The 13,039-nt window shown below is 34.4% G+C and overlaps 1 protein-coding gene and 1 non-coding gene across 5 annotated transcripts; one reads left to right on the top strand and one right to left on the bottom strand.

Annotated features, from left to right (window-relative positions):
- Positions 1 to 223: 223 nt before the first annotated feature.
- TRNAP-UGG lies at positions 224 to 295 on the bottom strand. The gene has a single exon. It is a non-coding gene; the product is annotated as a tRNA-Pro (tRNA).
- Positions 296 to 360: 65 nt separating this feature from the next.
- Positions 361 to 11,919, top strand: LOC124925388 (SWI/SNF complex subunit SWI3C-like). Of its 4 annotated transcripts, none has more exons than XM_047465377.1 (9): positions 361 to 446; positions 539 to 1,090; positions 1,182 to 1,723; positions 3,458 to 3,788; positions 3,911 to 3,984; positions 5,781 to 5,917; positions 8,211 to 8,284; positions 8,360 to 8,514; positions 11,420 to 11,919. In XM_047465377.1, exons 1-9 carry the CDS (start codon positions 428 to 430, stop codon positions 11,795 to 11,797), a joined length of 2,262 nt encoding a protein of 753 aa, XP_047321333.1. In that variant the 5' UTR covers positions 361 to 427; the 3' UTR covers positions 11,798 to 11,919. The 4 variants fall into 4 exon arrangements, with proteins under 4 accessions (XP_047321333.1, XP_047321332.1, XP_047321334.1 ...); XM_047465376.1 differs by having other exon boundaries at positions 406 to 446; positions 536 to 1,090; XM_047465378.1 differs by having other exon boundaries at positions 406 to 446; positions 536 to 1,090; positions 8,211 to 8,272.
- Positions 11,920 to 13,039: the final 1,120 nt, after the last annotated feature.

The following is a 13,039-nucleotide window of genomic DNA, read 5'->3' on the forward strand; positions in this document are numbered from 1 at the left end:
TGAATGGAATAATTTGATGATTCAAAAAATACATATTATAAATGTTTAATTTTATTTAAAAATTTCAGAAAAACTCAAATGAGATGAGCTCTTAGTGTTGTTTTTGAACATTTCCAAACCAACTATGTTTATTTATTTATGTAAGTAAATAGATATGTATATAAAAAAAGAATTGATTAATTGAAAAAAAAAAAAAAACTCGAAAAAGAAAAACATTAATAAAGGGGCATTCCGAGAATCGAACTCGGGACCTCTCGCACCCAAAGCGAGAATCATACCACTAGACCAAATGCCCTTTATATTACTCAAAAACATATTTTATAAACTTAATTGACTTTCCGGACCCACGAAATACAAATATCTTGCTTCAATCTCCGGTCGGTGCCCTCTCCCCTCTCGTTTTCTCTCTCTAAAATTCCACCCAAATATGCCAGTTTCTTCGTCAGGTAAAATCCAAAAGGAGTTCACTCTCTTCTCTCATTCATTCTTCTTCCTATCTTCCATTTGTATATCTAACTTTCTCCTCGATCTGTAGCAGAGCTACGAACCGGATGGAGGAAGAAAAGGAAGAGGCACCCGCAAATCGGCCAAAGACCGAAACCCCAAGACGAAGACGAGGAAGAAGACGATGTCGAAGACGAGGAGGAGGAGGACCTTGAACAACAGAACAAATTCGAACAAGGACAACGAAACAAGGAACAAAACTCCCAATCAAGACGAGTGATCGAAACACTCTTGGGAGCCGGCGAGAAAGTTTCCGACTTTCCTCCGGTTATTAAGCAGAAATTGAATAGACCCCACTCGTCTGTTTCTGCGATTGTGGCCTTAGAGAAGGCGGTTCAAAGAGGGGAGAGTGTAAGTCTGCAGAACGGCATTGTCTTTGAGAATATTTCTCATGGGCAGCTCCAGTCTCTGTCTATTGTTCCCCGGGATTCTCCTTCGCTATTGCCAGCTAGTGAGCTGGAGAAAGTTGACGGCTTTACTTCTTTGGGTTCCTCATATGTCATTACACCTCCTCCTCTCATGGATGGGCGAGGAGTAATTAAACGTTTTGGTGGCAATCGAGTACTTTTAGTACCAATGCACGCAGGTGCTGCATTTAATTGTTTCCAATTCCCTTTTTCATCTGTGGGTTGTTTGTTTGTTTGTTTGTTTTATCTTTGATTTATTCCTAAATGCAGAATGGTTTGCTCCTCATTCAATTCATAGATTGGAGAGACAAGTAGTGCCACACTTTTTCACTGGAAAGTCGAATGATCATAGCCCTGAAAAATACTTGGGATGTCGGAATTTAATTATTGCAAAATATATGGAAAATCCAGAGAGGAGAATCTCAGTTTCTGATTGTGAAGGATTGGAATTTGGTATTGATATAGAGGATTTAACTAGAATAGTTCGTTTCCTTGATAATTGGGGAATACTAAATTATTGTGCTGCTGCACCCCCTAATTTTAAACCTCGGGATCATGATTCATGCTTGAAGGAGGATTCTAATGGTGAAGTTCAAGTTCCTTCAGCTGCTTTGAAGAGTATTGATAGCTTGATCCAGTTTGACAAGCCCAAATGTAGGCTTAAGGCAGCAGATGTTTATCAGCAGATGTCATCAAGTATTGCAGACAAAGAGTGTGATTTGGACAGGCGAATACGAGAACGACTATCTGAGAACAGTTGCAGTTACTGTTCTTCGACTTTGTCCACAATATTCTATCAGTCTCTAAAGGAGGTAATTTGTTACCATTTCCTTTTATTTACCAAATGTGTTGCTCTGATTTGGGATAGTTGGTGCTGAGGATCAATATGACTAAACCTAATAGGAAAGGTCAAGAAGTAACATTCTTGAACTAAGATAGGTCTCAGATTCGATTCCCACTGCAAACCCCTTGATTGAAGAAAAAGAAAGAGGATCAATATAACTGAATTTTCAAATACTATTGCTGCACAGGCACTAGGTTATTGATGTTTACTTGTAAGCTATTGCTTGCTTAGATAAGTTTTGCCAATGGTTAGGTGGTGCGATTCTGTAATAGATGATGATAATATATTTTGCAATTATAAAAGCGATTGATTTCTTATGTACATGCATGGGGAACTCCGAATGCAGAATTTCCCCATTTTCATAGCTGTCCATGTGTTCTTCTAGCTTATAGCGTGTTATGACTAGCTATTAATGAATAGAGCTCAATTAAATCAATTTGAATACAAGTTGAATTTGATTATGCAGTTCAAATTCGATAATCTGATTATTTACTTAGAGATTCATTGAAATTTGATTGTTTGGTTGGAGATTCATCTATCTTGGAGATCTTTTCATAAATATTAATTTAATATAGATATACTGGTGTTTTGCTTCCTGAACTTTTAGTTTGAGTCAGACTTTGTTCCATATAGTCATTTCCATTTAATAAGTCTCCCTCAACTTAAAAAACAAGTCTTATTTTACTCCCTGTATAAGAGAGAGCATTTAAAGTCGCTTCATAGTGCCTACGTGACAATACATGTGGCGGGTGACTTGGCATTTCGTTTTTTCAATTTATTAAAAAAACTATCAATGAAATAAGTTCGTTTTCCCTCTTCTGCCTTTCCCTACCATTTCGGTTAAGAAGCTTCTTTTGAAATCCAAGAATATGGAGCAACAAAAAGAATGAGATATATAGAGAAAACTTGTGAAGTGTTGAGCTTTAGAGATATGTAGAGATAAAGAGAGAGTGAAGGAGGATGAAGTATGTCCGGTGGGTCAGTCCCATTTTATTAAAAAAATTCTTTAATGAATAAAAAATCAAACTTCCCAAGTTAGCACTACTAAAGAACATTAAATGCTCTCCGTTATATAGGGAGTACAATCAGACACCTTTAAGGTCCAATGAGCAATTTCAGATGGAGGTGACTATAGGGAGCAAAATCCGACTCAGATGAAGTTTTTGGGAGAAAAATAGCCCATTATCTGTTTTGGATTATGGGAAAAGTTACAAACAAAATAATTGAGCTTGAATTTCAACTACAGATATATATTTTTGCATTTTTTTCAATATTATCAGATGTCCCTAAAGAGACGACTACAGATATCTTCTACATAAACAAGTACTCATAGTCTCATACTTAAGTAATTGAATTGATTTGTTTCATGAAACACCCCCTAGGCATGCCAATTTGCAATGTCACTGTCTCATGGCGCTATCTGGGTGCTCCATCTCTTTTATTTACTTTTTAGTTGTGTTTCTATTCTTCGATCATGTGCTTGATTAGGCCTTGTTTGATGTGGTTTATTTGAATAACCAATGGATTATTTCCAAATAACCTTGTTTGGTGTAAGAAGTTAGTTATTTGGGTATAATGTCCTTATTATTTAATATTTTAAAATGTAATGAAAGATAAAACAAGATTTATTTGATATTTTGATTGATGGTTTGAATAATGTGATGATAGATACTCTCAGTTTTGACATGTATGCATTTTACAGGTAGATGTACTAGCCTGCTTTGATTGCTACCATGATGGAAAATTTGTAGTTGGTCACTCAAGCTTAGATTTTGTGAGGATGGACTCAACCAAAGGTTGTGGTGACTACTTGGACAGTGAAAGTTGGACAGATCAGGAAACATTGTTACTGCTTGAAGCAATTGAAACTTATAATGACAACTGGAATGAGATAGCTGACCATGTTGGTACAAAGTCAAAATCACAATGCATACTGCATTTTGTCCGTCTTCCTGTGGAGGATGATCAATTGGAAAGTATTGAAGTTCCTGACAAGTCTCAAATGTCAAATGGTTATGATCCTAGGAGACCAGGTCAAATGTTTATGTTATTCTTTGCAAGACAATCTTTTGTCTTCATGTTTACCTGTTAAGTTTTATACACAATTTGTTCTTGTATTAAGTTTCATTCTTTCACTATTTTTTTAATTGTTCAGGAACATGTCTTCAAGAATCTGATTCAGAGAAAAGTCTCCTGTTTGCAAATTCAAAGAATCCTGTTATGTCATTGGTGAGTGCATTTTCTTCTAAATATGTACCAGACTTCTCCATTAGTTGTTTCCTTGCCCCTGTATGCCAAAAGCATTATAAGACTGTTTGGATGGGGAATTATACTTAAAATTATAATTATAATTCCAATTCAATAAGAATTGCCGTTAGCATAGTTGTCAATAGCGTATAGCGCTAAATAGCGCCAAAGCTGCTCATGGCTATAGCGTAAAGCAAATAACGTAGCGAGGGATATTTGAAAATAAAGCGTAAAAAACATGTAAATATCAAAAATAAAAAATATCACAAAGATAAAAGTTCAAAACATAAAAACCATCAAATTTTAAACTAGAAAAAGTTCAAAACATAATCTAAAATTCATTGTCATCATTTTCTTCATCAAGATCGAGATCATCTTCTTCATTTGAAATTGAATAATGCTCGGCATCATTCTCTTCTTTACTTTTTTCATCAAAATCAAATTCGTCTAAAAGATCAAATGTGTTAGATGTTCCTATTGATATTTTCTACCTTGACTTAGATGTGATTGCATTCGAGCTTCTTAAATGTGTAAATGAAGAGAAAAGAAAAAAATGAAGAATAAGAAAAGGCTAGAAAAAAGAAGAGATGGAGGGATAAGAAAAGGTTAGAGAAAAGTAATAAGAAAGGCTAGAAAAAAGAAGAGAGGGCTAGATAAAAGAAGAGATGGAGGGATAAGAAAATGTTAGAGAAAAGTAATAAGAGAAGAATTGTAGAATTAAGATTAGAGGAAAGAAGAGAAAAGAATTGGAAAAGACTAGAGATAAAAATGTAATAAGAGAATAAAAGAAGGAAAAAAAAGCATGCAAAAAGAGTAAGAGTAAAAAAAATGAGAAAATTTTGGGGAGATGAAAAGTCAAATAATTAATATTAATTTTTTTAAAAAGCGTCGTTATGAGAGGCAATAGCTTTTGGCTCTATATGAGTTATAGCGACAAAAGCGGGGCTATTTGAAAGTGCGTAGCCTATAGCCCCTTATAGCTTACATGTAGGCGCTACGCTATTCGCTATAGCTAGCACTACAGGCGCTATTGACAACTATAGCCATTAGAGTACAATTCAATTCTTATGTTCGAAAAAGTATAGAATTATAATTCTTTAGAAATTTGTTTGATTTAAGAGATTTAACCGCTGCTTGGTATTTTAGCTACTGGAAGAGGAATTAGACTGCATGGAACATTGGAGGGAGGGGATGAAATGGTTGGAATGAACGAGGAACATCATACGTGATTAAGAATTGAAATTCAAAGCTAATAGAATATACTTCTGTTAATTTAATCATAATTCAAATTCTAAATTCAATTCTTCCTTTTAAGTCTTTAAAACAACATAATTGGAATTGCCCTCCTCAATTTCAATGCCAATTCATCTCTAACCAAACACACATGCTCTCAAATAGGGAAATGGTATTATAAGCAAATAATTGCATTCATATTGAAGTTGACTTATAGAAGTGCTTTACTTGAATAAGATCAATGCCAATTCATCTCAAATAGGGAAATGGTATTATAACCTTTATTTCATCTTTTCTAGAGATTATTGTTCCTCTAGCAAAATATTGCATTCATTGAAGTTGACATATACAAGTGCTTTACTTGAAAAAGACAAATTTAGATCTTTTGCTTCTATGTCCTCCCATGAAAATCCTGGCTTCGAAAAATGCAAAAGAATTGCAAATTGTATGGATAATAAATGTAGCTTTCTATTGGTGGTTCATAATCCTGGACACTTCTACGCAGCGTATATGTTTTTGTCTAACAATTGTAAGGTTTGAACTAGGTTGCCTTTCTGACATCTGCTGTGGGACCAAGAGTGGCTGCAGCATGTGCTCACACATCTTTGTCTGTGCTCACTGCTGATGGCCTCGATGCTTCTAAAAATATTGAACAAATGCAATCAACCGGACTTGCTAATAGGTAATTTTATTTTATTTATAAACTGAACAACATTTTGATCTTTATTTTTTTCTCATATTTTATATATATGTTATGATTAGAAGCTTTCTTCCTTGGAAGCTTCTTTGCCTATTATTAGATTTTCTTCTTCTTCTAACATGTGTTAGGGTAGGTATAAAAGAGGTGAAAGGTTGTCACAGGTAGAATATGTAAATAGTCTTGAAGTATTAGTTAGGACATAAATAAAGTACTTAACTTAATTGGGGGATACAATTGATATTCTTAATTAATAATGTGTATATATATAGGTTTGATAGACTTTGTTTAAGACTTTTGCATGAAATGATATTGAATGGAAAATTAGTCTACACCTTCTCATCACCAATTCTTGGTCTTATTCATTCAATTTCTCTCATTTATGATCTTGAACTGTAACATTGGTATCAGAGCTATCAACCTTCTGCTAATAAATAGTCTATACAACTTTCTTCTTACCAACCAGATTCTGATCCGGTCTTCTGCTAATAAGGAGTTGATAAAAAAATTCTTACCAACTAGATTCAGATTCGGTCTGCATACACCCTCTCCCCTTCTTGGTCTTATTTTCTCTCATTTATGATCTTGAATCATAAAATAAACTTTTGTACATGTCATTAATGATCCTGTACAAGTCAACCTATCATTTATTTTTACACCTCATTAATGAAGAATACCAATTGTATTCCCCACTAACTTGTGTACTCTATTTGTTGTTATTTTCAAATAGCCCTCGTTACGTTGTTCGCTTTACGCTATAGCTATGAACACCTTTTACGCTAGGGAGCGCTACACGCTATTGACAACTATGCTTGTAGTAATGAAGTCACATGTAATGATATTTGTATACATGCTATAGAATCTATCAATTCTTCGATAGTTTTGGAGGCTGACAATGTTGGCTTTTCTTTGTATTCTCAAATTAACTAAATTGTATAATATGGTATTACAAGTTAAATACAGCTTTCCTACTACAAAAATTGTAAGAAGTTATAATAAAATCAAGTATTCGAATTGAAGAATTTTCATTGGAAATCATGATAGATTATAGGATATTACTTTATTTGATTTTATTTAATTACTATTCTATTTGTATATGTTGATGACATCATCTCACTTACGATGAAATCACAAGACTCAAAAAGTTCATTACCAATGAATTCGACACTAACGATCTCGGTCCTCTTAAATTCTTTGTTGGCATAGAACTAGCAAGATCCAAGTAAGGAATGTTACTATCATAACGAAAATACACGTTAGATTTGTTAAGAGAAACTGGCATGCTCGGCTGCAAATCTACTTACACCCTAATGGACCCCTTAGACAAACTCGGAAAACAAGATGATGTCCCTACCGACAAGGGAAGATACCCACGTTTATAACTCCTCTATTTGTCTCACACACAACCATATTCAAATTTGTTGTTAGCTTGGTTAGCCAATATATGAACTGCCATATGAATGTGGCATTCATAATTTTGAGGTATCCTAAAAGTATGCAAGGAAATGGCCTCCTCCTTAAACAAAATGATGTTTGAACAATCCAAGCCTACATGAAAATAAGCATTGAAAAACCTGTCTATGTGATAATAGCAACAATAATTATTGTCAAGAATCCAGTCCACCATGAATGTGTTAAGCTCACAAATTTATATGTGTCATCTCTTAATCAAATTGCGGATATTCTCACCAAAGCTCTCCCGAGACCAAGCTTTGATAAATTAAGAGGAAAGCTAGGCATGCACATTTTATCCTATCCAACTTTTGAGGGTGAGTGAAGAATTAAAGTTCGATATTCCCATTAGGAATGTGTGTTGAGAGATCTAGCGGATTCATTGGAAATCTAGATAAACTAGAGGATACTACTTTATTTGATTTTGTTTCATTACCATAGTCTTATATGGAAGGTAGTGTGTATATATACTATACTCAATGTACATGTTAACTCATTTGATCAAATATATAACAACCTTTAAGGTTTCTCTTGTCTCTCTTTCTCATTGTCTCTCACTGTTTTATTAAGCCGAATCTTCACTAATCATTTTGATTTGCATCAAATTTGAAGCTGTTTTCTTCTCTTTCCTTGCTGACTTTTATCCAAATTTTCTATGCATAAACTTAATAATGAAAGGTTCTAATGGCCACTTATGATGTAAATCCTTATAGTTGTTACTTTTGCACAAATTCCTACAAATAACTCTTACCTTTTAATTCCCGTAACCATCTTATATTTTATTATTTTGAGCGTCTATTCTCAAATTTGTTTCTTAATCATGAAGAATGAATATGGAGGCTCTCTGTAACAATAATGGCCATTCTCATGTAGAAAATGCAAACTCAAGTAAGCCAAAAAGTAAATTTATTAATTTTATTCTTATTGACTTAAACCTCTTACTCTAATACCTCTCTATGCGAATGAACATTCCAGTAGGTGACTCAGGGTTGCATGGTTCATTACTGAGTAAACAGTTAAAATCTGCTGCCCAAGCTGGTCTTTCTTCTGCAGCAACAAAAGCTAAATTGTTTGCAGACCATGAAGAAAGGGAAATACAAAGACTCTCTGCTAATATTATAAATAATCAGGTTTGCTTTTTTGAGCATTTAGAGCTTACATGAAATTTTTCAAAGTTAAAATTGAAAGTGATTTCCTTTTTGTATACAGATTTTTTTCTGGATGATGAGATTATTTTTTGGATCCTTATGCATATTATCATGTGATTTTATAAATTAATTTTAGATCATACTTTATCTGGTAAACAAAAGCAAACAATTGCACAAGATTTGTCCCACATCTTTGTTTCATTTGGTATAAATATATTTTTTTGTAATAATTATCATAGATTATTATGATTTCCACAAACATAACAAATGTAGATCTTTTAGATCACAATGAACGTGAAAAAAGTTGATAATAAAACATACTATAATGTTCTTTCTTATTCCACTTCCCCAACCTTCCCTACCTCCTCTACTGCACCATCCCCCTCATATAGAAAAAGAAGGCAAGATCTAATCATTGTAAACCTAACTCCCAACTAAGAGTTCTAAAGTCCAAGACATTCCTTAAAACATGAAAATACAAAGAGAATTCAATGCATCCTTCTGTTTTCTTTCTTGCAGTGGTTTAATGATGTTACATTTTTTGTTAGATCTAATGAACGAAACTAGATTAGGAAGATTGAATGTTTTAGGAAGTGGCAACTGAAGCACATGCATTAGGCTCATTTTAAAAGAAGTCCCTGAACCTGAAGTGATAAGTGTAGTACAAATTTTTTATATATTGGACAAAATGATATTGGAGAAGAATTGACCAAAAAATGGCTTGTATTCTTGTGTATTTTTAGATATTTAAACTAATACAAGAAAGTTCCAGCAAAAGGGTAAATGGCTTTGGACATGTGCAACAGTGCATAGATTGTATTTTCAACGCTCCCCCTCAATCGAGGGGTTAAATATGCTCCAAACTGAGGAGATTTATTTGCCCCACACAAGAAGGCAAGAAGAATCTGACTTACTCAAAATGAGTAGTTTTGAGGACAATTTTCATATGAAGGCTGATGTCGAGATTCTCACAAAGTTGTGTAATACTGTATCTCCTCATCATGTACCTAGATTGATGAGGAGTGCGCAAACACAATCTACACACACTTTTACCTTTTCAAGAGTCATTTACTCCAAGTGGTTGGAAGTTGCTTGTCTTTCAAGCAAGCCCTTATTAGCAAATTATTTTCTCTTTTATTAGTCATCTTACATATTAACATGTTTAGATCGGCATCGACAAATGTTTCTCCTTGATGAGAAGTTTTTTTATGTGGTTGAGAAGCTACTGAAACTCACAACCATCTTGGAATCATTTTTAATTCTAGCAACTCTTCCCCCCTTAGTTATTTTATTGGTAGGATAATAGAGGTGATAATATAGAAAAGAAATACGTAAATTGACTAGCGATTTCACCGGATTGTATTTACATCGGCCAAACATCGAAGTATGTCGTTGTCGTTATGGGAGTGTTTTGAATGCGACAGGTCGCCTAGATGAACCAACGACAACCGATGAAACTAAATGACTAAGGTTAGCTAGGAAATGTCCCTACTCAACCAAGCATATAACCACGACTTCTAGTGGATGCAATTTTGGCCAGCTGAAGGGGCAGACACATTTTTTATGTTTAGCTAGACTGAGTGTAGCGTGGGATGACCAAAGAATTATTGTCCATGTGCTGCCTTTGTTGATTGTGCATTTACACATCATTTATGGACATGAAGATGTTGCTGAACCAACAAAGAGACATCAGACATCATTTATGGACAAAGCGAAGGGTGAGTGAAATACGTTAGGTATTGAGTGGGAAAGATCTATGCTCTGTGAAGGAAACAATAATTGTTTTAGCGTCCAGTAACGGTGAAGATGTGGCTGCAGAAAGAAATGGGAAAGACTCTGAATGAGTTTGATCCATAAATGAAGACACCAAGATTGGAAAATCTAAACCAAATAAGATTATATATTGGGCCCAATTCAAAACACTTTTGCATAATATTTAGCTGTGGATCTGGGTTTAGGTGAGAAAACCTCAATAAATTAATGAAGTTAAATCTAATTGAATTGTCTCAATCATTATCTAATCTAAATTCATATGACAAAAAAAAGTTTACAAAGTAATTTATTACGGGTTGTAATCAAAACCCAGATCCAGACCTAAAAAATGTTTCCAAATGGATATTGTATCCTTATATTTTTTTACTCTTTCGAGACAAATCTGTCTAAATGTCATTAATAATCTATACGACTTAACGTATGTAGAGTCTACGATGAAAGTCTCAATCATCTTCTGTTTAATTGTAAATTGTTGCTTTATAAGAAATGAGATTGGAAGATAATCTCTTCAAGCTAGATAATTAGACAGCCATTTTGTATCTTAGAGAGTGAAATGGAAAGATTTTCAAATCAGAAGATTTTTTTCCCCAAGTATTTGAACTTCCAATTTTCTTGATTCCTATCCAAATAAGAAGATTAAAAAACTGGGCTATTTTTATAGCATGTCTCTTGAGTGTGAAATTCCCTTTTGTTTTTTCTTTTCCATTCACTATTTTTTCTAGAGTCTTTATTTGTGGCATCCTTTAGAAGTTTGTTCTTTGGATGTCCATGTTTTTTTCATGCATTTGATTTTGCTGGCCTTCTTTGGATGATTTTTTCAGTGAAGTCCAGGTTCTTTCCTTTGTATCTTAACTTGCATTGCTTGTATCAGTATTTCCTTTTCTAGAATTTGAATGTCTGCATGTCTGCATTGATATTTTGATGAATCTCTAAAAACATCAAAAGTTATGAGTGATAAATGGAAAGTTTCAATTTTTTTTCTTTATTCTCTTTGTTCACCTAAATAAATACAACATAATTATAATGTTCAATGAATTTTATGTGTTGGTTTCAAATGGAACTTATTCTGTTTGTGATTGCAGTTTCTCAATCTCTTTCTCTTCTTCTGAAACAGTTGAAGAGATTAGAACTGAAGCTGAAACAGTTTGCTGAAATTGAAACCTTGTTGATGAAAGAATGCGAACAAGTAGAACGATCAAGACAGAGGCTTGCTGGAGATCGTGTTCGGATATTATCAGGCCAGTTTGGAAACAACAGTAATCAGCAAAACATTCCAAACTCGCCTGCCCTGTATGGAACTGGCCAAGCAATCCATCCCCAGTTCATGCCACGTCAGCCTATGTACGGACTTGGGCCCCGTTTGCCTCTATCAGCCATCCACCCGTCTTCAACTGCATCCACTTCAATGTTCAATTCTGCAGCAAACCCTCAGTCATCGTCATCTCAACCGATTTTGAGACCGGGTACAAGGACAAGCTCGGGTTTGGGTTGAATAGCTAGCTAAAGCATGTAAGTATTTCCAATGACCTGATGTATAATTATTATTCAATTAGACTTTCCTTCTTGATTCAACAAAAACAAATAGGTGAATTATGATTGCCTCATTTTAAGGATTCATAGTTTCTTCCTTTGTATGGATTACTTTTAGCAATCACATTTAGGTCTTGTTTGATATGGGGTTATTTGAATGACCAAGTGGTTATTTTCGTATAACCCTATTTGATGCACGTTATGGAATATCTAAGTTATTTGAGTAAAAAGACATTTAAGGATATAAATATATATTCATTTTAAATAACAGAATGTATTTTAATATTTTAGTTATCGACTCTTTGGTACTGTCAACAAGCAGGTTGGTTCCCTATGGAAGCACATAGCTCTTTTTAACTTGCACCATGTTTATTGATCATTATTTAATCTCTTTATTTTTGCACTTATACCTTGTTTATTCTTCAACTTCTACATTATTTCATCTTTTTATTCTTGCACTTGTACTGGGGATTCGTTGCCATTTAGCCCCAATTGTGACAGCATAACCCATTTAAAATTCAGAACTGACTGAATAAGAGTATATAGAGGTCCTTGGCCATTGAGCAATGAAGAAGGAGATGGCTAACCGTCTCTTTGTCCCTGTTGCAAAGACACCACTTATTTTCCAAGTGGAAACATTTCCTCTTAAGCCTGTCAAGGTTAGAACTCTCCATGTATGATATACGAGTGTTCCAGATATCCTTCTACAGGAAAGTTCAATGTGACTTTTCTTAGAGATGATAGGTAAATGTAGCTGGACTTGAACTTGGGAGTGCCTTTTAGAACGAAGGAATCAAGTTCATGGGTGGAGATTATTACAATCGAGGGGTCTCGATCAACACACCCGGAGAAGGTGATTTCCTAGTTGAAATTGCCATTAACTATTTTAGCCTCATTCCTGTTTGAAAGTTCAAATAGGTCATGGAATGTGTCTGCTAGCTTACCCCCATATTGTCCTTGTGGACCTTGCCCATAGTAAATGTGAGGATAGGATGAAGTTTGACCAAGTTTTAGTGATATGGCCCAAATGCAAGTTCCCTGATGAGCCCTCCACGATAGAAGTAGTCATTCAAAATCATGTAGTATGTAGTTGGCTGCTATAGCTTTGGCCCAGACCCAAAAGCTTTCTACAAGGTGTGTTGTAGGAGGTGCTAGAACTGTCCAAACCAAACTCCTTAACATTTTGAAATGAGCTTGCTATTGC

Source organism: Impatiens glandulifera, chromosome 2 (genome assembly GCF_907164915.1).
Source record: "Impatiens glandulifera chromosome 2, dImpGla2.1, whole genome shotgun sequence".
NCBI lineage: Eukaryota > Viridiplantae > Streptophyta > Magnoliopsida > Ericales > Balsaminaceae > Impatiens > Impatiens glandulifera.